This window comes from Quercus suber, unplaced genomic scaffold (assembly GCF_002906115.3).
Source record: "Quercus suber isolate HL8 unplaced genomic scaffold, Cork oak 2.0 scaffold_596, whole genome shotgun sequence".
Taxonomy (NCBI): Eukaryota; Viridiplantae; Streptophyta; class Magnoliopsida; order Fagales; family Fagaceae; genus Quercus; species Quercus suber.
In genome coordinates, this window is record NW_027070040.1 from 137,126 (window position 1) to 160,119 (window position 22,994).

At 32.2% G+C, this 22,994-nt stretch overlaps 1 protein-coding gene across 2 annotated transcripts; it reads left to right on the forward strand.

Annotated features, from left to right (window-relative positions):
• Nucleotides 1-798: 798 nt before the first annotated feature.
• On the forward strand, nt 799-10,028 carry LOC112004440 (uncharacterized). Of its 2 annotated transcripts, none has more exons than XM_024036688.2 (5): nt 799-1,140; nt 2,755-2,887; nt 3,975-4,195; nt 8,014-8,187; nt 9,618-10,028. In XM_024036688.2, the coding sequence occupies exons 1-5, from the start codon at nt 955-957 to the stop codon at nt 9,702-9,704; spliced, it is 801 nt and encodes a 266-aa protein (XP_023892456.1). In that variant the 5' UTR covers nt 799-954; the 3' UTR covers nt 9,705-10,028. The 2 variants fall into 2 exon arrangements, with proteins under 2 accessions (XP_023892456.1, XP_023892457.1); XM_024036689.2 differs by lacking the exon at nt 799-1,140 and adding an exon at nt 1,965-2,068.
• The last annotated feature ends 12,966 nt before the right edge of the window (nt 10,029-22,994 follow it).

Sequence of the window (22,994 nt, forward strand, 5' to 3'; positions counted from 1 at the left end):
ACTAGACCCACAAATTATTGCCTACCATTAAAACTCATCTACTGCCATTACTAAACAGATTTGTGGATGAGAGAGAGAGAGAGTAAAAAGAAAAATTTTATTAGTAGTAGCGAGGTAATGATCAATGTTAAATTTTTTTAGTAGTTTGTTGAGGTTGATATGTGGGTTTTTTGTGAGTTTTTAGCTAAAATTTTAATATTAGGCTAGTCAAATGCTCAAACATTTAAGAATTAAGTTTTTTTTAAACCCATGCATTTGAGAAGAATTACACAATTCATTCATTAAAATATAATTATACGAATAATTTTTATCCCAAATATGGAAACTAAGATTTTCTTTTTCTTTTTTTTCTTTTTTTTTGGGTTGTGAGGAACAACTATTTTATATATGTATAGTGTATACGGAAAGCAGAGCACGAATTTCCGATAAAGTTTTTATATTTATTTTTATAGTTTCTTTAAAGAGAGATGCTACATTTACAACAATTTTACAACATCTTTACAACAAATCATAGGTGGTTAGTTGTTATTGGTTCAAATTTGAAACTAACACTAAGATTACTTTTTTGTCCTAATAATAACAACCAGCTAATTAAAATTTGTTGTAAAAATGTTATAAAATTGTTGTAAATATATCATTTCTCTTCTTTAAAAGGAAAGTAAAGGTGACGTGGAATTTTTAAATGCTGAGTTTGTGTCTCACGAGTCATCATGACGTGTCTCTCTCTCTATGGCTTCCACCAGTATAATTTTTTTTTTAAAAAAAATACTTAACCGAAGCCCCAAGCTAAATACAAATTCAAAAAAAGTTTTTAGCATTCATTTAGTTTCAAACCAAAAACCCTAAACTCTTAAAAAAAAAAAATTCTCTGGAATCAGAGCAATTGGGATTGTTGTTTGTTGTAATCGTAGACTGTAGATTGTAGAAGACGAAGACGAAGACGAAGACGATAATATGTCTGCTATTGTGTGTGGAAGCAAGAGATCGTTCTTCGAAGAGCTTCCAGGATCGCCTCCTGTGTCCAAGAGGCTACGCTGTGCCTCTTCATCTTCATCTCCATCATCTTCTTCCCCAACTCGGTTCACTCCGCCTTCTCTTATTGATCAACTTCTCTCTGTCTTTCCTCACATGGATTTCCACGTACTGTTCCTCATCTCATTTATTCTCTTCAATTATTATTATTATTATTTTACTAATTTATTGTAAATTCGTAGATTTTTATTTTTGTGGGATTTGATAGAAAAAAGAAGTTTCAACTTTTAACATTGTATTGATTGGAAGTCTATAGATTTTTTAGTTTGTTTTGATGTTAAAAGGTTAATGGGGACTTGAGGCTGAGGTTGTCCTGCTTCTGCATTGTTCTTAGAATCTAATTTCATCAGAGATGCTTCTGTACAACCTTAACATTGTACTCAGTTGTATGCAATTGGGAAGAATGCTAATTGTGTGTAATATGATTATTATTATTATTCATTGTTGTGGATTCCTGCTCTGCTTTGTGTGTAAATGTAACATCGAATTGATTGATCACTTGATACTTCAATTAATCGTTGCTTAAGACCTTTGGTCTTTTGTCTTTACAGTATTTTGTAGTTAAATGGGTGATGGTCCCAGTGTAATCAAAGGCGAGAGGCGCCCTTAAGGCGCTAAGGCCTTTTATTGCCCAAGGTGATGAGAGGCTTTGAGGGAAGCGAGGCGCCAAATTCTAAATATAGTTATTTTGCATATAGTGTTCCAATCTAATGTATTTGATGTATAAAAATATTATAGACAAATCTCTGACTCTGTTCCTGATGGATAGGAGCTGGTCTATAAAAACCAGTTTTTGGGTTTGAATCCCAACAGAGCCTATGTTTGTGACAAACAATTAATACATGCATAATGCATCACACTCATAAATCACCGTTAAAAAATTAGTCTCTATCCAAATAATGGCCCAAAATGTGTCTAACATGTACTTTTGTTGTCAAGGAATATGTTTCGAAGGCAAAGAAGCAGTGTGATCTGGAAGCAGCCCTTTGTCTCATATAAATGGTTTGCAGAGATGGAAATAATCACACTTTCAACGGTGTGGAGTTGTGTACTTTTTATTTCTATGAACTTTGTATGAGTACCAAGTAGTCTGTTGCATTTAGCATTATTTATTCTCATTCTTTTGTAGATGTCATTGACTATAGTAAATTGTTTTTCCTAATGATACTCTGTAGTATGCTTCTTGTATGCATAGGTTCTTCTCTGAGAATATTGTTAAATATTTTTCTTATCAAGGGTTGTATAGATATTAAATTAGAGTTTGTGGGATAGGTTTTGAAGTGTTTTGAGCAAAAAGCCTGAAGTGATGATTGCATTATATATTCAAGTTGATTGGTCTCTGATGTGTCATGATCACCAAGTCATTGGTGTGTATAATGCTAGAGACATAGAGTCTTGCCATTTCTTTTCCTGTATGAAATTATTATTGCAAGATGAACTCCCTACTTAGAGGGCATAAGATGTAGTGCTTATTGAAAATAGTTGCTTTGGGCTGGAAAGATCCTGTTATGGTTTTTCTATCCATTAAAGGCTGCATCCTTGTTAAGTTGGTTGTCGTTATGCGGTTTATATTTGCTCATCTAATAATTTTGTTGAAACTATATTCTGTTTCCATGTTTAATTTGTTATATTGGAAAAAAGTGTTCCAACATGGTTGTTGATCTATTGTCAGGCAATATTGTTTTTCCATCTTTCTAATTATATGATGATTTTACTGTTCAGATTCTTGAGAGAGCTCTGCAAGAATGTGGTAATGATTTGGATGCTGCCATCATGAGCCTGCATGAGCTTTGCTTAGGATCTGCCGAGGGAACTTCAGTTTCTGCTGAAGTATCAGATGTAAATGTGGAGAAGGGTATGTATGCTACCATCTACATAGTCTTTTATTAAAATTAACACCTTCAAGTAGATGGTGAGTTTTTGCTAATTGCCACTAGTCTTGTCAGTAACCATTCTACCTATTTGCCATTCGGTGTGGTTTTGAGATCTAAATTTGTATCAACAAACATTAAAAAAAATATATATATATATATATTTATGTATGTATGTATGTATGTATGTATATAAAATTAATTGTAACCGCAAATAGTTATACTTAAGTGTATAATGTGTGCTATTTTTAAGGAATTTGAATTTTAAATCTCTCAAATTTACCCTTATATCCTTAATTTTTCTTATTATTATCAATTAGATATTGAAGTACAAAAAAGTGGACACGAAAAAGATTTTTTTCAATAATATATATAGATACAAGGCAAGCTAAATTGGATGGTATGGTTCTTTTCATTTCTATGTTGTGTCAAGGGAGTTTGCTTATCAAAGCGCAGATTTAGGGGGATGGGGCTTGTGAAGGCAAAAGACGTTGATTAGAATAAGGGGAGGTCCTAGTTGGTGAGACTGTCTAAAAATAGTGATATGCCAGCCTCTTCACATACTCTCTAACTATACCCATTTACCTTGAATGCCTTAAGAAGTCTCTTGCTAGCCATTAGGCATTACACAACAAAAACAAATTTCTCGTCTTAATATCATGTTTGATGTTAACTCTAAGGGGTAGATCGATAGGTTGGGGACAACCTCGCATGAAGTAGGGGTCACTAGTTTGACTCTTCCCTTTCCCCTCCTCTTGGGGCCATAGCTTACATATTAAAAAATCATGTTTGGTGATATTCTCAATCATTGCCTTAAATGTCCTATTGCGTAAATAATCAATTTCATTCATAGTTTGCTTTTGAAGACCTTTTGAAGAATGTTTCATTGTCATCTGAACTCTTAGCTCTCCAATTGTAACTTTTCTTCAACAATAACTTCATTGTTTATAATTATATGATTTGTATTAGATAGTGTTGTCTATGAGTTGTTTGCTTTAACTTGCATTCTTTATGGTGATTGGTGACTTGGACCTTGGTAGGAAAGAAATTGATAGTTTGCAAAATTGACAGGTAGATTGCCGGATGATGAAAATTTTGTTGCCCCTGATAATTCGTCAGTGCCAAACAACCTTCCCATGGAAGGTATGGAATGGATTGACTTATTTGTAAGGGAAATGACGTGTGCTTCTAGTATGGACGATGCCAAAGCACGTGCTACAAGATTGCTAGAAATTTTAGAGAGGTCCATCAGTTCACGTGCTTGTGCTGAGGCAACACAAAATGTCCACAAGGTACGTATAATTTTTTGTCAAAGTTAATTTTTTATATATGATATTAGCAATATATGATGGTAGCAATTGGTCGTGCTAGTGTTGAGAAGCAACTTTTACGTAGGACACCCTTAACTATTGGAGCGTTGTAAATATTAAGCATTTTCTTGGGGGAAAAGCTACTTCTAATACCCGACTAATGATTTGAGCCATATATCCCTTGTTTTTTCATTCTGGGGAACTCTAGAATCAGTAGTAGTAGGATTCAATTTCTATAAAAAAAATAATATGATGAAATTTGCAAAATTATTTATTATATAATAGTTGAAACCTTTTTAACCATGATATTAACGTAATTAATGGTGTTTAATGTGGATAGAAGCTCTTTGTTGTGATGATTTTTCAACAAAACTCCTATTCACATCAAAAGCCATGTGTTAGTGTGAAGCATGCATAGATAATGTTGGGCAATGTGCGCCATACAGTGGCATTCATTTTACCCAACATTATATTTTAAAAAAGTTCCAAAAATATGATGTGGCAAGCAGAACCTGGATTTGGTGCATCTAATATGAACCAACTAAGGTCCTGCCTTTTGGTAAATTGACCCTTACAAAGGGTTTAAGAAGAAATTTGATGCAACTTTGGAAGATTAATTTGTTACTACTATGCAAATTCACCTATTTAAGACTTATTTTATGGGGTCCACATTTGAAGTTCAAATTGAAGTAAAAGTCATGTGGTTTTAAAGGTCTAGTTACGTGTTAAAACAGTTTTTTATCATTAAGTTATGGTAAATTTTGAATTCAGGGGCAAAATTCTAATCTTTGCAATTCCTACAAATTGAGGATTTTGGTGTCAATTTTAGAATTTTCAAGGAATCTTAAGTATTTTAGGTTTTCTTTACTTTGGGTCTAAGATTCCTTTATTAGCTTGTTGGTCAAAATTAGGAATCCTAATACTACTAGAACAAAAAAAAGAGTCCTTGTATATTAATTTTGCTATTCTACTAAAAGGAGTTGAGTAATAAAGATATTGAGTGTTTTAAGTATTGAGATATGTTGGCTTTCTCGTGTTGCATTCTTCCCGTCTCTTCTCTTCTTATTCTCTTCTTTGTGGTACTGTTCACAGGTACTCTTCTTATTCTCTTCTTTGTGGTACTTTTCCTTCTTCCTTACAACCCCAGAGCAAGCCCCTTTATAAAGCCCTAAAAACCCTACATGTACTTTTGTTTATCAAATACCTATAAAGTAACTCATTAAACCACCATTTAATTCTTATCACAACCCCATAGCCCTTTCTTCAATAATTCTAAACCTAAGAGTATAAATTCTTCTTACTCTAAACCTACACAATCACATGTAGACAAATTTCCCAATTGTCCTACATCAAAAGCCCTACAATAAAATGAGAATATATCAAAGAGAAGGTAATAGGTTTGAAGTTGGACAAGAATACAGCAAAGAGAAGCCAATATGAATGAAGTTGGAAAAATAAATATCAATTTCTAGGCTCTAAGGGTCTCAATAGAAGCTATTAAAACAACAACAACAACAAACAAAGCCTTAGTCCAATACTTGGAGTCAGCTATAGATCTCTATAGATTAGTTAGGGTCAGTCATATGGATTCTTTTTCTCTATTCTATCCTATCTAAAGTCATACTCTCTATTACTCTCTTAATTGACATTGTTAGAAATATGATTAAATGATCAAATTCACCATTTCCTAACAACTTGAGTTTTTGGAAGAATCGGTATTTTAACATGGTCTCAAAGCAAGAGATTTTGAGTTCTATCCCTGGTTTTATTCTACCTCCCATTTAAAATGTTAAAAATCCCATGCATTTGGCTTATTAAGAGGTAGGGGGGGGGGTTTAGCTTTTGGAGAATCGGTATTTGATAGACACTTTTTTTTTTTTTTTTTTTTTTTTAATTACATCTATTAATGTGATTTTTTGTCTTCCTTTTCCTTTTTTGTTCCCTCAACTTGAATCAATAGAGGCTATTAGCAACCTTTAATTACCCTGGTTTCTTAGTCATTCACTTCCATTTAACAAATAAATCCAAACCATGTAATTTCATTAAAGACAATGGGGAACAAAGTGTATATTGCCCAACAATTCTTCTAAGAAGCTTGTAATACAATAAGTCTATGAAATTATACACACTAGATGGTCTACATCCAAAGACATCCAAATTACAAGAGACCCAACAAATCATGACTTCATCCTTCCTGTAGATAAATCCTGCTCCTAGAATGTCCTATCTGCATACTGCATGTAGCATGTTGGAACCAGATTCCATACAATAATTTTTTGAAGAGCTATGATTTTGCCTCCAAATTGAGCTTTCTGTTCATGTTTTCCATTCTACTCAACACCATAAATACAAAGTCCCAAACTCCCTAGATATTGGGCAATATAAAAAAGAAAATGGTCAATAGACTCAGTCCTTCCATTTGCACATACAATGCTGATCCGTCAAAGTATTCCCTTTTTAATAAGATAGAATAGTAAGATTATCTATGGTGAGAACTTTCCCCAAGGTCACAATCCATATCAAATAACGTTCCAAGGAAAGCAATGCATTTCAAATAGCCTTCCAAGGAAAGCTAAACATGATTGTCCCTATTAAAGCCTAATAATACCATTTTTATTAAGCTTCCAAATACCTTATCCACCATTCCCACTTAGATCTTGGCTGAATATAGCAGGTCAAAATAATTAGCAAACTATTTAACTTCCAATCTTGAGAGCTTTGGAAATAAAGACAATAAGACACTTTCAGCAAGTACATCATGCCCAATCGAATTCTATCGTCTTTACCAATGACAAAGTCAATCTCATAGCCCATGTGAATTGGAGAGTCCCATGATCCCAAGAGAATTGGAGAGTCCAGTCCCTTTCTCCTACCTCAGATATTATTGTTGTTAACTTTGATGCAGGATGAAAGCATTAATGGGTTCTGATACAAATTTTAATGTAGGTTATTTGGGAATTCAGTACTAAATTAGATTTTTTGATGAAATCTTTAAGGTTTCTTGAATATGGGTTTTGATGTTTAAGGACTTAGGTAAAGAAAAGATTGAATCTTGAATAGTTTGATGGCTGTTTGGTGTTATAACAGTGAATATAAGAAGAAATAAAGAAAAGAAAACAATAGGCAATCACACCTAGGTTTTCTTAAGCAATCACACTTAGGTAGGAGAAGGCAATCACACCCTCAAAGCTTAAAATAAGTTATTGGAGTTTTATTAAAATAAATCTTTCTATCAATACTATTCCTACAATAAAGCCTTTATATAGATTATTGTTGAATCCTTTCATAGAAGGACTAGGACTAAATAATCTATTCTTAGAATGACTATGTTATTAATAACAAATAAAAAAAGTACTTAAGAACTTATAAACCAAATAGGAAAAGGTCTCAAAACATAAAATATCCAGATTTTTTATAATTACCAAGTTGCCCTTATTCTAGTAAATCTTGATTAAAACTGATTCATCAACAAATAAACAAAAAGAACAATAAAATAACTCAATTCAACTTTAGAATGACTAAGCAAGGTCCCAAGATAGCTCTGCCAGATTTGTTCCGCATCAAACCTTCTTCATAAATGACCTTTTTCCTAGAGTAAACCTCCCTTAACCACTTGCCCAGCAGAGACAAAGGTGTTGGATTTTCTGAACCCCAACCCTCTTACACATAAGGATTTGCAAGCAATTTTCTAGACCTGATTTTTTTTGTTCTTGTTCCTCCCCCATGATACTCAATGCAACTTCTCAGATCTAATAGTAATGTAGATTGGCATTGTGAAATTGAAATGTTTCCAAATATAGGAAAATGTGATGTTGAAGGAGCAAATTGAAGCACTCGTGCGGGAGAATTCCATTCTCAAGCGTGCTGTGGCTATTCAGCATGAACGTCAGAAAGAGTATGAAGATAAGAACCGCGAGCTGCAGCATTTGAAGCAGTTGTTGTCTCAGTATCAAGAGCAGTTGAGAACACTTGAGGTTAGAGTTAAAACCTTCTCCCCCCCTTCAATCATTTCTTTATTTGTTTTCAATTTAAGGTTTTGTTTGTTTTGGTTTAAAATGTTTTTTGTTGGAAAGTTGCTTATTTGCAGTGTTATGATTACATCCCTCACAATGCTCTAGAGAACATTTTTGGTGTTTGGTATGAAAAATTGCAAAATTTCTTATGCTTTCATTTGGAAATGTAAATTACAACTTTAATCCATAACATTAAAAAATTAATACAAAAATTAAAAATTGGATTAGAAAAATTATTTTTCTGAATGAGATACACATTGACTAATCTTAATGTTCCATAGCAATATATTTATTGAATTGTGTTGAAATGAGTCCTTTAAATTTTGTTATGTGAATTGAAAAAGAAAAATAAAAAGAGAGGAGTGATTGTAGTCATCAACCCTAAACTCCAAAATTCTACGCTAACCATATTTTGGGGGGGGGGGGGGGGTTAATTTTTAATGTACTCCTATCATTCATATTAGTTTCTAAATTATAGATTAATGGATAATTATTTACCCTCAAAAATATGGATGCATTTGTAATGTTTATCTTAAAATGTAAAATTCTATGATCAGCACTCTGTTTCAAGATAAATTTTCCCAATAGTTTGTTAATTTAGGCATTCATATGGAAGGTACAGGTGTACATTAAAGTTTAGGGCATCTCTTGCAAATGAGTTTAGGATGAACAAATATATTAAACTAAGGTTAATTATAGGTTTACATTGTACTAGCTAGCAATCTAATTCTTACATTGTAGACTAAAAAAATGTGTACAATGTTGTACATATTTGTAAAAAGTGTACAATCTTTTTGCATTTACAACATTGTACTCATTTGTTTAGTTTACAATGTAAAGTAAGCATCTTCCTTTAACTAAAAAAACAGTAAAGATTAATTAAAAGATTCTCGTTTTCTTCAATTTGACAATATTATGAAAAGTGATACAAATCAAAGATTCTAAAAATATTTGATATGTTTTATTAGTAAAATAGCATTAAAAAAAGATGTATGAAGAAAAAAGATAAAAGGGTAATGGAGGACATCAGCAAATACTGAAAAGGCCCCTTACAATTTCAAGAGTACAATGAATCTAAGAAAGTCAAAGTTTGAAGGCCTACTTTCATCCAAAGGCATCCAAATGAAAAGAGTCCAAACAAATGAAGTCCTCATACCCTTTCCTCCAAAATTTCCACTTCAAACATTGTGGAACCATACCTTTTTTCTTTTAGAAAGAAATAAGGGGTCTTCTTTGCCAACATCGAAGCACTCCCCTCGCTATTAAAATTTAGATCCATGAAACTAAGAATAGTAGATCAATGATATATGCATTTCATGCATTGTGAAGTCTATCAGAAATTTTTTTTATATGCATACTAATCTTTTTCAATTATTATGTGACTGGAGCAGGTGAACAACTATGCCTTGTCAATGCATTTGAAGCAGGCGCAACAAAGCAGCTCCATTCCTGGACGTTTCCATCCTGATGTCTTCTAAGAGACTGGAACTAGCATTTGATGTATAGGGTCAGGAATTATGCTACATCCTTAGCTCAACAAATCATTCTATAATTTCTGGTTACAATGAGTACTTACATCTGGTATAATATGTATTAGATGAAGTTTTATGCATCCATTGCAAATTTAGATCATAAATACATTACTGGAGAAGGTATACAACTGGGCACTGGCTTTATTTTGTTCTATGGCTTGCCTGCGGGGTTGCAAGTTGTAATAGTACTTGCTAATACTCTCATAGATTCTGAAGAAAGTTCCCTATACTTGAACTATACATTACTGGCGCTTTAGGCTCCATTTCTTTGCATCTTGGTGGCCTAGACGATATCTTCCTTTCTTTCTCTTTCTCTCGGGCTCTTTATTTTTTTTCCCCCTTGAAAAGAGATACAGAGGAAAGCTAAGAGCATCACCAGCAGCTTCTTCAAATTTTTCTCTGTTTGGAGAGTGAACAGTTCATTTTACCTTTTGTCTACTTTTTCAAATACACTTTCAAACAAACTTTTTATCTTTTTCTCTATCTTATTTAAATATTATTTCTTCATTCATTCTTTATTTTATTTTTTTATCATCATTTATTCTTTTTATATTCATTCTTAACAATTATATTTTAATAAAAAATGTTATATCCATAATATTTTTCGCAATACTTTCACAATAATCACATTAAAATCTTATGTGGAAAGCTGTTATTAGTTCTAATTTGAATCTACTACTGAAAATATTTTTTTACTTACCAATATTAGCTAATTACTTAAAATTTATTGTGAAAATATTGTAGTAGTATTTCTAAATGGTCATTTCTTATTCTTATCCTTTCTTTCATCCATAGGTGGTTGTTGATTTGTTTTGTTTTGTTTTGTTTTTTTTTTTTTTTTTTGGTTTTTTCTCCACCACACACATATCCCACTATCTCCATCTACCCTTCTTTTCTTTTTCTAGTTCATTCCGATCACTTGTGTGGTAGCCTTCAGAACAATAATTTATCTCCACTTCTCCCTCTCTGTTTCTTTCTCTTTCTCTTACACACACAAATTTCTCTCCCTCCATCTCACACAAACAAATTCTCTCTCATACACACATAAATCACTGGCAGAGAAGTGGAGATCGGTGTTCTACATAGATCAGCGTTCTGCATTTTTTCTTTTTCTGGTTTATTAGTTTTATTTTATTGCTCAGATTTCATTAGGCTTATGAGAAATATTGTTTTTGTGTTTCAAATCTTTTGATTGGGTTTTGCGTTTTTGTTTTGATTGTGGTATGTTACCGTAGAGATAGAGAAGCACGAGGGAGTGAAGAACGAAAGAGAAAAGGAATGAGAGAGAAAAAATTATTTTTTTATTCAACAGAGTAATATTTTAAGGGAAGATATTGTTTAGATATGCTACAATAATTACTACAGTGCTCTCCATGCCTAGAGAGTTACTATAGCAAATCTTTAAAAAAATTTGGAGATGGAAAGGTTGTTGGAGGTTTTTTTGTGTGAACAGTGGCTTTTCTCTCCAAAGTTTAGAGATAGCCAACCTTCTGGTGATGCTCTAACAAGTTACAAGCTATTATATCCCAGCATTCCCAGGAGCAAATAAATTATATGAAAAGATATAACAATTAAGTACTTTGCAAAATATACTCCCAAGTTCAAGTTATTTGTAATAAAAGGACAAAACTTAGATACAGTACTTTAGGTATGATTCTTTAGGTTCTCAAATTAAATTATGGTTCCAAAGTATGGTTCTTTATGTTTTCAAATTAAATTATGGTTCCTTGGTTCCTTAGGTTGTCTAATTAAATTATCTCACTCGGGCCAATTTATTCTCGGTGTAAATTTGATCTTAATGGCGTCTTCATGATTGCTCAACCCTTGTGCTTGAATCAAATACTCGATCTTAATGGCATCTCCATGATTGCTTAACTCTTGTGCTTGAATCGAAAACCTAGTGACGTATGTCATTGCCACCTAAACCCAAGTGGTCAATTTAATCTTAATGACATCTCCATGATTGCTCAACCCTTGTGCTTGAATCAAAAACCCAGTGACGTACGTCACTGCCACCTAAACCCAGGTGTACATGGCCATTTGGCTTGTTAGTCTATCCCAAACGCCACCACCCACGATCACCCAAACCTTAACACCTAAATCGTGGTTTTGTTAGTCTATCCCAAACACTACCATCCATGATCACCCTAACCCAAATTCAACACCTAAACCTTGGTGGTACATGGCCATTTGGCTTGTTAGTCTATCCCAAACACTACCGCCCATGATCACCTTAACCCAAATTCAACACCTAAACCAAGTTGTCCATGGCCATTTATCCATTAGTCTATCCCTAACCAGTGGCGACTCCAAAAATTTTTCTCAAGATGTTCCTTAAGAAGCATAAATTTTTTCAGTGGCGGCTCCAGAAATTTTTTCCAAATGTATTGTTGTTTAGTTGTTTCATTAATTTGTTTGTCTTTTTTAAACTATAATTTTTTATATTGTTATTTTATTAATTATAAAATTATTAATTGTTGTTTAACCTAACATAATTTAATTTGTTTGTCTTATATAATGTATTGATTAATTAAATTATTAATTATTGTTTATTAGTTGCTTTTCCCAATTAATTATTGGTTAATTTAATATCCCAAACAAACAAAATTAATTAGTTCAACTAATTACAATGGTTGTTTGATACCTCCCTACTTGGAATATCACACTATTACTTAACCAAAAAAAAAAAAAAGCCAATAAATTTTGCAGCACAAAAATATATAGGCTGTATAGCTTAAGTACAAGTCTAAAAAAGAGTGATTTATTACATATTTTATAACCATTAGTTGAACTAATCAACTAGCACATAGCACACATGCCACAACCATATTTATTAATTATTAGTTGCACACTAGCACTAGCACACAGCACAATTGCACTACCCGGCCCCATGCCCCCATCTACCCTCCAATTCAACCGACAAAGCCCAATGCCCCATGGCCCCCAATCATAAGACTAGAACCAATTAGATAAAGCTAATTTATTGTATCTCACCAAAAGACACAACACCAACACTAAAAGACAATTAATAATCTCACCAACACCGACACCTTACACAGTTACTGAGTTACACCAACACCAACACTGGATATTCTCAACCAAAAAAAAAAAAAAACACCAACAACGGATAAAGGCATAAAGCCAAAAACAGGGTAAATATTACTCATAAAGAGAGACTGAGATGAAGAGAGAGACACTAAGACAGAGAGAAAGAGAGACTAAAAGACTAAGATAAATAGAGAGAGACTAAGACAGAGATGAAATACCTTGAGGTTGAGGGAGAAGGGAGGCCTGAGGCTGATGGGCGGCACCATCGGGCACAATGGCAAGGCGAGGAACCTTTTCTTAACCAAAATATAATAATAATAATAATAATAATAATAATAATAATAATAATAATAATAATAATATATAATATAAAATATAAAATATAAAATATGCAATGCAATGTAGTTTAAAATTTAAAAAACAGGAGCCCAATAACTCTTTTATTTTTTTGGTTAACAGAGCCCAATAACTCGTCCCAAGAGAAAAAGCTTATTTAATATATATATATATATATTATTTTTAAATCTAATACCCCACTTCCCAACACTTAGGTGTTCTTTCCCAAAATAAATATCAAAACTCACTTGCTTCTTGTCACAGACTCATATTTTTCTTTCCTCTGCTCTCTATCTCTCTCAATCCTTCTTCTTCACAACGAATGAGACTACGAGAGTCAAGCTCCCCTCCAACCAAAATCAAGATCTTGTGGGATTAGTTTTAGGGTGTTCCTAATTTTAATTTGAAGGTGTTCCTAATTTTTTTTTTAAGATAAACAAATAAAAAAAAAAAATAATTATTATATATATATATATATTTTTTTTTTTTCAGTTCAGGGTGTTCCCAGGAACACCCTGAGACCAATGTGGCGTCGCCATTGTCCCTAACACTATCGCCCATAGTCACCCTATCCCAAATTCAATAAACTACAGCTGTCGACACCCAGTTCTGTCTCACCAAACACAAACCCAGAAACCCATGACCACCCAAACAACCACAAGCACCACATATTCACAATCATTCCACATCATGGCTGAAACCCCGGTTCAGCCCCTGGAAAAGCTTCGTGCTTCGGTGAGTTTTTGTTACAAATCATGGGTTTGCAATTGCTGTCAATGGTTGTTGTCCATGCAAGGAAGAGACATGGTTAATCATCTGGACGGTGCATGCGGCGGGCATGACCATGGACTCAGTGCCTCTGGCGAGCTCGTACAATGCTATGCAATGCATGGGCTGTTGGAAAATATGGCTAAATAAACAAGTTTTGATTCAACAATAAAAACCCTAAAAAATTAGCAATGACAAAAATAAATAGATAGAGTTAGAAAGATCTCACAAACTATAGAATCACGTAAATGCGTTGTCTTTAAAGGTTGATTCGTGCCACCCGGAGTAGAACTCGGTGTGAATGGCTCTCTTGGCCAAACAACCCCCCAAGATTAGACTATAGTAATTTCTTCAAGTTGATCACACACTCAAACAAGAAGAACTAGGAACAACCTTACTTGCCTTTCCTTTCCTTAAAAAAAATGAAGCTGAAATTTTTTTCTTTGTAGCTGAAATTTTCTGTGCAGCAAAAAACAGAGCAAAACAGAGGGGATTTGCGGCTGGAAAAGAGGAGAAAAATGTGATGATTGAATAGTGTGTGTTGTAGTGTTTATAAGCTAATGTAGTGAGGGTTGATGGGTTGAACCAACGGACACTGTGCAGCCAACGGGCAGCACAATAAATGCCCCAACGGGCAGAACCTAAATGGGCTTAAACCAAAAGAAATTAGAAAAGAATCAGGTCCAAGAGAAATAGAGACTAGCTTAACTTCAACCCAAGCCCAACCCTTAGCCCATTGTCTTTCAAGCTTTCAACCTAAGATGTGCAAAGCCTTATAAACTCATAACAAGATTCATTCCTAACCAATGTGGGACACAAACATACATTAAGTGTTTGAAACACACACATACTCCAACATGGGCTTGGTTGACAGAGTTGGATTTTTGGTCTACTTGGTTTTTGAAATTTAAAGTGGGTTCTGATTTTGGTGAGGAAGAGGATGTTGGTGGCGGTGTGGTGGAGCTTGGAGAGGTTGTGAGGGAAAAAGGAGAAGGGGTGGAGGTTTGAAAAACAGTGGCTGCTTGGTCATGTTTTTTATTCAGCAACAAAAATATTTGATAGGATTAAGGATGAGTAAACACCGTTTAGGCTGATGTGGATAAATTAACCACGTGTAGTGATTTAATTGGGGAACTTAGTTAAAAAACTACACCTAAAGTATTGTACTTAAATTTTGCCATTTGTAAAGAGCATTATAATTCAATGGTATTGCCAAGTTCTCTCAATGGGAGAACTTGGATTTAAATCTTCCAACCCCACATTTAGCAAGCGAAAAACAAAAGGGTTGCACATTTTATAAAAATCTGCAGTAGCTGATGCTGCCAACTGATCTGCATGCACTTTGTTGGAGTGGTGCACTTATATACTCAGGGTCTGGATCTAGGGCTGAATAAAAATTGTTTATATAGTAGGTTCTGAGCAACTCGCACAACTTCCTCTGGGCAACACAGACCCATATTTCCCAAGTTATACAGAAGAACAACTCTTTCTGCGATGTGTATGGGTTGAAAATTATCCAGTACCTTGCAAGAGGGAAAATAAATGATTATTAAGTAGCAGTAGTGAGCATTTGAGCCCTCTTGAAGAGTTGAAGAAAATAAATTACAGGTACTAAATCAGAGAGTACTAGCAACGATTAAAATTAATTAAGACTACCAAAAACAAATAAATAAATAAAAACAAATGCAACTAAAACCAGCAAGTACTATGTCATGCGTTTGTATGCCAATTCTTTGTATATATTATCACAACTTTTATAACACTATTTTTTTCAACTATCTTATGTGGAAAATTACCTGTTACTTTCACATGAATTTCTATTTTTTTTCCACCAATCATAACCTATCACATCAAAGTTGTGGCACAAAAAGTTGTGGCCCTAGAATTTCTCGTATTTACCATGCATGCAAATGGTTTTCTAGCGCATTAGAGTTAAGGTTGAGGGCTTGTTGTGAAAGAAGGCCTAACATTAAAGATTGATAATAGCCTGTTAGCTTAGAGAGTGAGAGAGTAATTAGTACATAACCATACACTTAAACCTATTTAAAGGAGAAGGCACTGGAAGCCATTAACAAGAATTTCAATTTTATGTACTCTTTATTCTTGATCTTAAACTCTTGCCCCATATAAGTAGGATATTTGCCAACACTCTGGTATAAATCATGCATGCGAATTGCAAAGTAACGTTGAAGGCTTGCTAATTAGAAGAAGAGAAGGCCCAGCATGAGAAAGAAGAGCCTGTTAGATTAGCCAAGGAGACTGCCTACAAACCACAGATAGTTTCTAGACTCAATACTTGAAAACCTCTAGGAGGAGCAGGCAATTCATCCCTGGCTACGAAACAAGACTAACTTATCCTCATGTTAGATCTCTCTTCCTCGCAAATAATATTCCATAAACCCAATGGTTCCTGCAAATACTACATCTTAGAGTCTCTATTTATAGGAAATGAATGAATCAAATTGGGATCCTTACATAATTTTGTCCCTCTGTCTAAATTTCCTAGTCCTTATCTTGGTCATGCACTTATTTTTCCTTCTTCCATTTGTCAACTGCATCAATTTTTTGAAAAACAAACACACACACAAGGGAGAGGGAAATAAGTCCTAACACAAAGACACACCACAATGAAATATACTCTATATAAAGACAGAAAGCTGAAGAAGTGTTCAACCTGGCACTTTGTTTGGGCAACTTGCACCAAGTCATTTTGGTTGCACCTTTGTACTTCAAAGGAAATATGGTTGTCATGGTTTAAAGATTTGCCTGCTTCGTTTAGTATAATTAATATTGCGCTGCATGTTGTTGTATGCTAGTTGCAAATTTAGGCAATGTGTAGGAATATATAAATATTATGTAATGAGATGTAATATATTAAAAGCTAAAATTACTTCAAGTATTGTCTTTTTTCTTTTCTTTTCTTTTTTTATTTTTATAAGGGATTTCTACAAGTTTTTTTTTTTTTAATCTTTACAAATATATAAGTCTATTATTTTTGGTGTGTTTTGATTAATATTTTTTAAGTTGAACCATATTCTTCTAACTTCTATTATAGTTGGTTATATTTGCCTAATATAAATCTAAACTTTATAAGTTTCAAATTTATTATTCAAATTTCTCATCTCTTAAATCTTAAGGAATAAGGGGATTATCATGATAATCAAAACTTATCACAAAACTATAATATTATCTTATCCAAAATTAAAATGAAACCATAAGAATAAAAGATACACTTTATAATGATTTATGACTCAAAAAATTGGTAGGCACATTCAAATTTGTAGCCATGTAGATTTTATTTTTATATTAACTCAAATTCCTATTTCCAAAAAAGAAAAAAGAAAAAAAAAAGACGTAAGTATTAACCCAAATCAAAATTCAGTCAAAGCTATAAGTGGGATTTGTGATAGAAAATTTAAAAAACACAACACGAAAACACATATTAAAAAAAAACCATTAATCTAAATTAGAGTTATAAAAAAGTACAAAAATCCACCAAGAGAGAGAGAGTACTCATAGTTTTTGTGTGAAAAAAAAAAAAAAAGGAATGAATAGAAGAAATGATATCAAATTTATACAAAATAATATAGAGAGAAGAAGAATCAATATAAAATAAAGAGGAAATGATGAAGGAAGTTTAACAATAAAGTAAAGAGTAGTAATTTACTTAAAAACGGAAAAAAGAAAAAAAAGAAATGTAAAGAGTAGCAAGAAGATAAACAGACAATGAAAAAGGGGAAATGTTGAAAGAAGTGTAACAGTAAATGTCAACTAATAGAGAGAAGAAGAGTTTTTTTTTTTTTTTTTTTAAATATATATATATATATATTTTATGGATATGGAGAAGAAATGTTTAAAGAGGAAAAAAATAGAGGTTGAAAATAAGTGGATAATGTGGCATAATGATAAAGTGGAAAATTTATTTCATATATATATATATATATATATTGTGAAATAAGTTATAGTGCTAGCGGACTCAAGTCAGTTTGTCTCAGCTTACTTCTAGAAGAAATGGAAAGAATTTTTTTAACAAAATTAAATGGTAAATGTTTTCATACCCGAAACTATCTTAGTCCGATTTGTTGTTCTATTTTTCTTTAGAATGTAGAGATTTATTTGTTTGCGGAAGTTTTGTCACAATTATATTGTCTGCATACAGGAATAGAATATATCTGGTTCAAATATGATATAGTTGACCTCACCATTCTCAAATAAAGCAACTGAAGAAATTCTTCATTAAAGAGAATTTTTTTTGATGCTTAGAACACTTTAATCACTTTCCAATGAAGTGATTGAGGATTGAAAACCCTTTCTAAAAGAAATCACTATTCACACCGACACACCCTTTACTTATATAGTTGATGCAATTTTTTAAGTCCACATACCTTTAAAAAAATCAATCTTTAAGCACCAAGGAGCCATAATTGAAAGAATAAAGCCAATTCTATTGGCATAGAAAAACAAAATAATATTATTGATTTAATTCACAAAAATTTTATTCGATAAAACAACACAAACCCACATACACATGCTACTTCAAAAGAACAAATAGTATCAAATTCAAAAATCATGGAGTAGATTAAGGAATCCTCTCCACCCATCCCGTACCCTCAAGAATGTCAACACTATTAACTTAAAATCGCATATATCTTCTTTTACAAATGTGTTGCCCAAAAAAAAAAGAAAAAAAGAAAAAGGGGAAGCAAAACAATGACACTAAAATCCGGGTTTTTATCGTTTTGAGCCTTACCTTTAACAATATCAAAAAGATTTTGAGCCTTTTGAGAATCTTCACCAGAGAGACCACAGAAGGATTGGAAGACTGGAACAATGCAAGGGAGAACGCTAAAAAACAACAAAATTAAATTGAATAAGGAGAAGATGTTGAAAAAAATTTACAGCAGACCTTGAATCTGTATTTTTGGCTGATCTTGAGAGCCTCCCTTAATGAAATTTCATAATTTTGATTCTCAAAAAACAAAAAAAAAAATTTATAGCATCCAATAATATTATGTCACGCCAGATTTTTGAAAATAAAAGAATAAAAATTAATACGTAAAAATGTATTACTAAATAATGAAATAAAGACATTTACAAAACGAAGAAGAAGAAGCAGATAGATGAAAATCCGGTCGCCTCCAGTGACAAACGTTATTTGAAAGACAGGAAAAATGGAAAGGGAAAAAGGTGATCGATCTTCATTCCTCAATTTCTCACGATTTTTATTCGGTTGTGTTTCACATTTTTCTGGTCAGAGAGAGGACTTCAATTTTTGTATATATATAGGATAATAGGTGAGAGGTTGCAGTTTGCATTTTGATATTTGTATCAAAAAATAAAAATCTAGAAGAACTAGCACTTAGAGAGAGAAAAAAAATGATGATTATTATTTTATTTTATTTTTAAATATAGTTGATGGGCTGGACTGGAATGTAATATTTTGTTTCAATAAATAAAATTTTAGACTGGGGATCAGGGTATGTATGAGCCCAAAATGGGGTTTTACTTTAGATGATTTGGGGGCTTTTTTGTAAATTCATTTTCTTCTTGCAGGGGACCAGTAATTTTTTGCCATGTCTCCAATTTTGTGTTTTAATTTTTTTTTTTTTTAAAGAGAAATGCTAAGGACACTGCAACTTTTATAACAAAAAGTTTACAAACTCACGTGTTATCAATCACTAAAATAAATTTCAAACATTTATTTATTTGGTTGTTGAAATCCACTAATCACATACATCATTACATCAGTTTGTAAGTTTTATATAAAAAAAACAAAAAAAATTAGTACTTTTATCATTTTCTTTTTTTGAATACTCCATGTCAAATTTTTAATACTAAGTATAGGGCCACCTAAAAATTTCGCTAGACACATGATGAAAATTAACAAGGGTAGAAAGAAAGAAAGGGTAACATTTTGTCATTTTCTAACTACAAAAAAAAAAAAAAAAAAAAAAAAAAAAAAAATATTTTGGCTACTTTTTAGCTTTATCTACAATACTTTCAGCAAAAAACTTTCAATTTTAGCTAAATAAGTTGTTCCCAAACAACCAATAAATACTATTAGATTTGGTAGAAAATGATTACATTTAATGGTGAATATTTAAGGGCATTACCTTTAATGCATTCCATGGTGAATATTAAAGGGCATTTCGTTTCATTAGAATTTATTATTTACACATGGCAAAGACATTGGCATATAACAATAGTCCTCTGACATGTTGAATACTCTGTCCATGTGATTCCAAATTACTGAAGGAAATCATCACATGTCAAGTTGAGGGTACTCTAGCCTAAACAAATTGTATATATAGTATTAGACTAAATATATTGATTAGACTCTCTTTTTCAGTTTACATTTTATGGAAGATAATAGGTTCATCTGGAGTTTATAATGAAAGCTTGTGACTAGCTAAAAGGCATTACTTGAGATTAACTCAAAATTCTCATCCTAATACCCCAAATTATGTAGATTTGATTCTATGAATATATGTTGTGTTGCCATGTGTTGAAAGCTTACACTTTCCTTTGATTCTATGGATTTGATTCTATTTTACTTATATTTGCCTTTTATGGAGGATCATATGTTCGAATAGAGTTTATAATGAAAGCTTCTGAGCCTAGATAAAAGGCATTAGTCAGTTGAAGTTTAACTAAAAAATTCTCAATATAATACTCAAAATTATGTGGATTTGATTGGATTTGATTCTATGAATATGTGTTGTGTTGCCATATGTAGGTAGAGTACCACATCATCTACATTTGTGGCTAGTGCCTTCTTCGAGTTTTTACAAATGGCATTAGAGCAAATTTGGTAATACCATGTGGCTTGGGAGCACAACCACATAATTTGGGCGTGTAAGGATGTCATGTACTTAAGTAAAGCTATTGTGATACCCCAAATTGTATGGATTTGATTGAATTGGATTGTATGAATATGTGTTGTGCAAGCATGTTCTGAGTCCCACATCATCTACTTACAAGGTGGATCTTAGGTATGTATGTGATTACAAGGATCTTCAATTGCAATGTACTAATCCTTTTGGGGTATAGTGTAGATGTGGTCAATGCTTTTCTCAAATGTTAAAATTGTTGGGGAAAAATCCCGAATCCCCTTAATGTCTATGCGTGAATTAAAATGAATGATTACGATTACCGAACAATAACAATATATATGGAACAAAATTTCAAAAAGAGATCAATAGAAACCTAACCATAAGAACACAAAATCTTACGCGTAAAACCCTTTGGTGTAGAGCGAACAACCATGGATTAGGTCCGAAAATTATTCACTATGAAAATAGAGATTACAATTCTCAAATTTATGCCAAACTTAAGTCCATAATAAATTGGATATATAACAAATAAATTTTAAGGAGTAAATACAATCTCACCACAAATTTAGTTTGACGTCAGCTTATAAGCTCAGGTTTTAGCTTTTAACTTTTATGTATAACTTTTTAAAATTTCACTTTTTCTTGGATTTTCTCACTTTTTCAAAAAAATTCAAGGTACAAGTATATTTTAACACACTTTCAAGAAAAACTAAATAAGCTGTTCCTAAACAGACACAAGGGAACATCTTATTAAATATTTGTAGCACTTAAAAACTCGAAAAGAACTCCACCAATTTATCTTTTTGTAGACCCTCGATTTTGCACCCATAATTTAATCTTGGAAGATGACTAGAGTGACAATTCATATACCCAAAATTTAGAGTTGCATTGCATGCATTAGTTCATTCATTGCATATCATAAAAATAATCTTGAGATTTTAACGGTTGTGATGGTATGTCCGATTTTCAAATCGGACCGTCAGATTGAAAGATATCACATGATCAAGTTTTCATGGTCCGCATGCATTTTGTTTGGGTGGAGCCGATGACGCATGATTAATTTAAATTAATTTTGATTGGTTAGACAATTAAAATTAATTAAATAATTTTGTGATTGGTTGTTGGTTAGTGTCAAAAGTAAGCCTGCTTGCATGAGAATAAAACGGATAATCAGATAACAAAGAGGTTGTGGATAATCATGTCTTTTTTGCAATATTATTCTACAAGATAATTATCACTTTAAAGACCTACATATCAAGAAAAAGGGATTAATTCGTATCTGATCTCATTCAGCATCCCAACCTCTATAAATAGAGGAAAAAGATTAGAATTGGGGGCTCTTCTTTTTTGACTTTTCTGCTCCCCTTACGTTAAAAACATTCTGGAGGCTTTTGCTTTAGGAACTTCTTTTTTTGTAAGTAAAGTATTTTAAACCTCAAAGAACTGAATAAACTTTTTTGATTTCTAAAATATTCTTTCATTAGAAGAGCACGCTCATGCAAGAGGTATTCTATTTTATTTCTTTTCTTCTTTTATTACTTAGTATGTTATTGTTTGATACATGAATATGTTTAGCATGTTTTATTATGTCTTGTTCTTAATATATAATTGTCATGCTTAGATACTTTAGATAATTGTTTATTTCAATTCTTTCTTTTTGACTTCAAAATTTGTAATGACTATCAAAACCTTTTTTTTTTAATGAAAACTTTAAGACATGTATTTTCATTAAATAAAGATCTGATTTTTCTAAAAATCAAAACTGATCTGTATTTTCATTAAATACAGATCTGAATTTTTTTTTTTTAAAACTCAAAACTGATCTGTATTTTCATTAAATACAAATATGATTTTTTCTAAAACTCAAAACTGGTCTGTATTTTCATTAAATATAGATCTAATTTTTTCTAAAACTCAAAATTGATCTCTATTTTCATTAAATACAAATCTGATTTTTTTCTATTTGGTTTTTTCTAAAACCCAAAACTGATTTGTATTTTCATTAAATACAGATTTGATCTTTTTTCTGAAAATTTTTCTTTGTCATAAAATTGCAGATTTTGAAAGTTTAAAGAAGGGATTGAAAGTTAGGTTGAAGTCTTTTTTCTTTTTTTTCTTTCTTATGTGATGCATGCATAATAAATTTGTCTCATGGATGTGGATCCTCTTTCAAAAGTCCCTTTTATTTGTTTTTAACAACAGATTTGATTCTTCAAATAAAATCCCATTTTTTAACCTTTAAAAACAGATC

Coding starts and splice junctions, on each gene's coding strand:
- LOC112004440 (XM_024036688.2), top strand. CDS start 955: ATGTCTGCTATTGTGTGTGGAAGCAAGAGATCGTTCTTCGAAGAGCTT. Junction 1,141..2,754: donor TTCCTCACATGGATTTCCAC/GTACTGTTCCTC, acceptor TTTACTGTTCAG/ATTCTTGAGAGAGCTCTGCA. Junction 4,196..8,013: donor CAACACAAAATGTCCACAAG/GTACGTATAATT, acceptor TTCCAAATATAG/GAAAATGTGATGTTGAAGGA.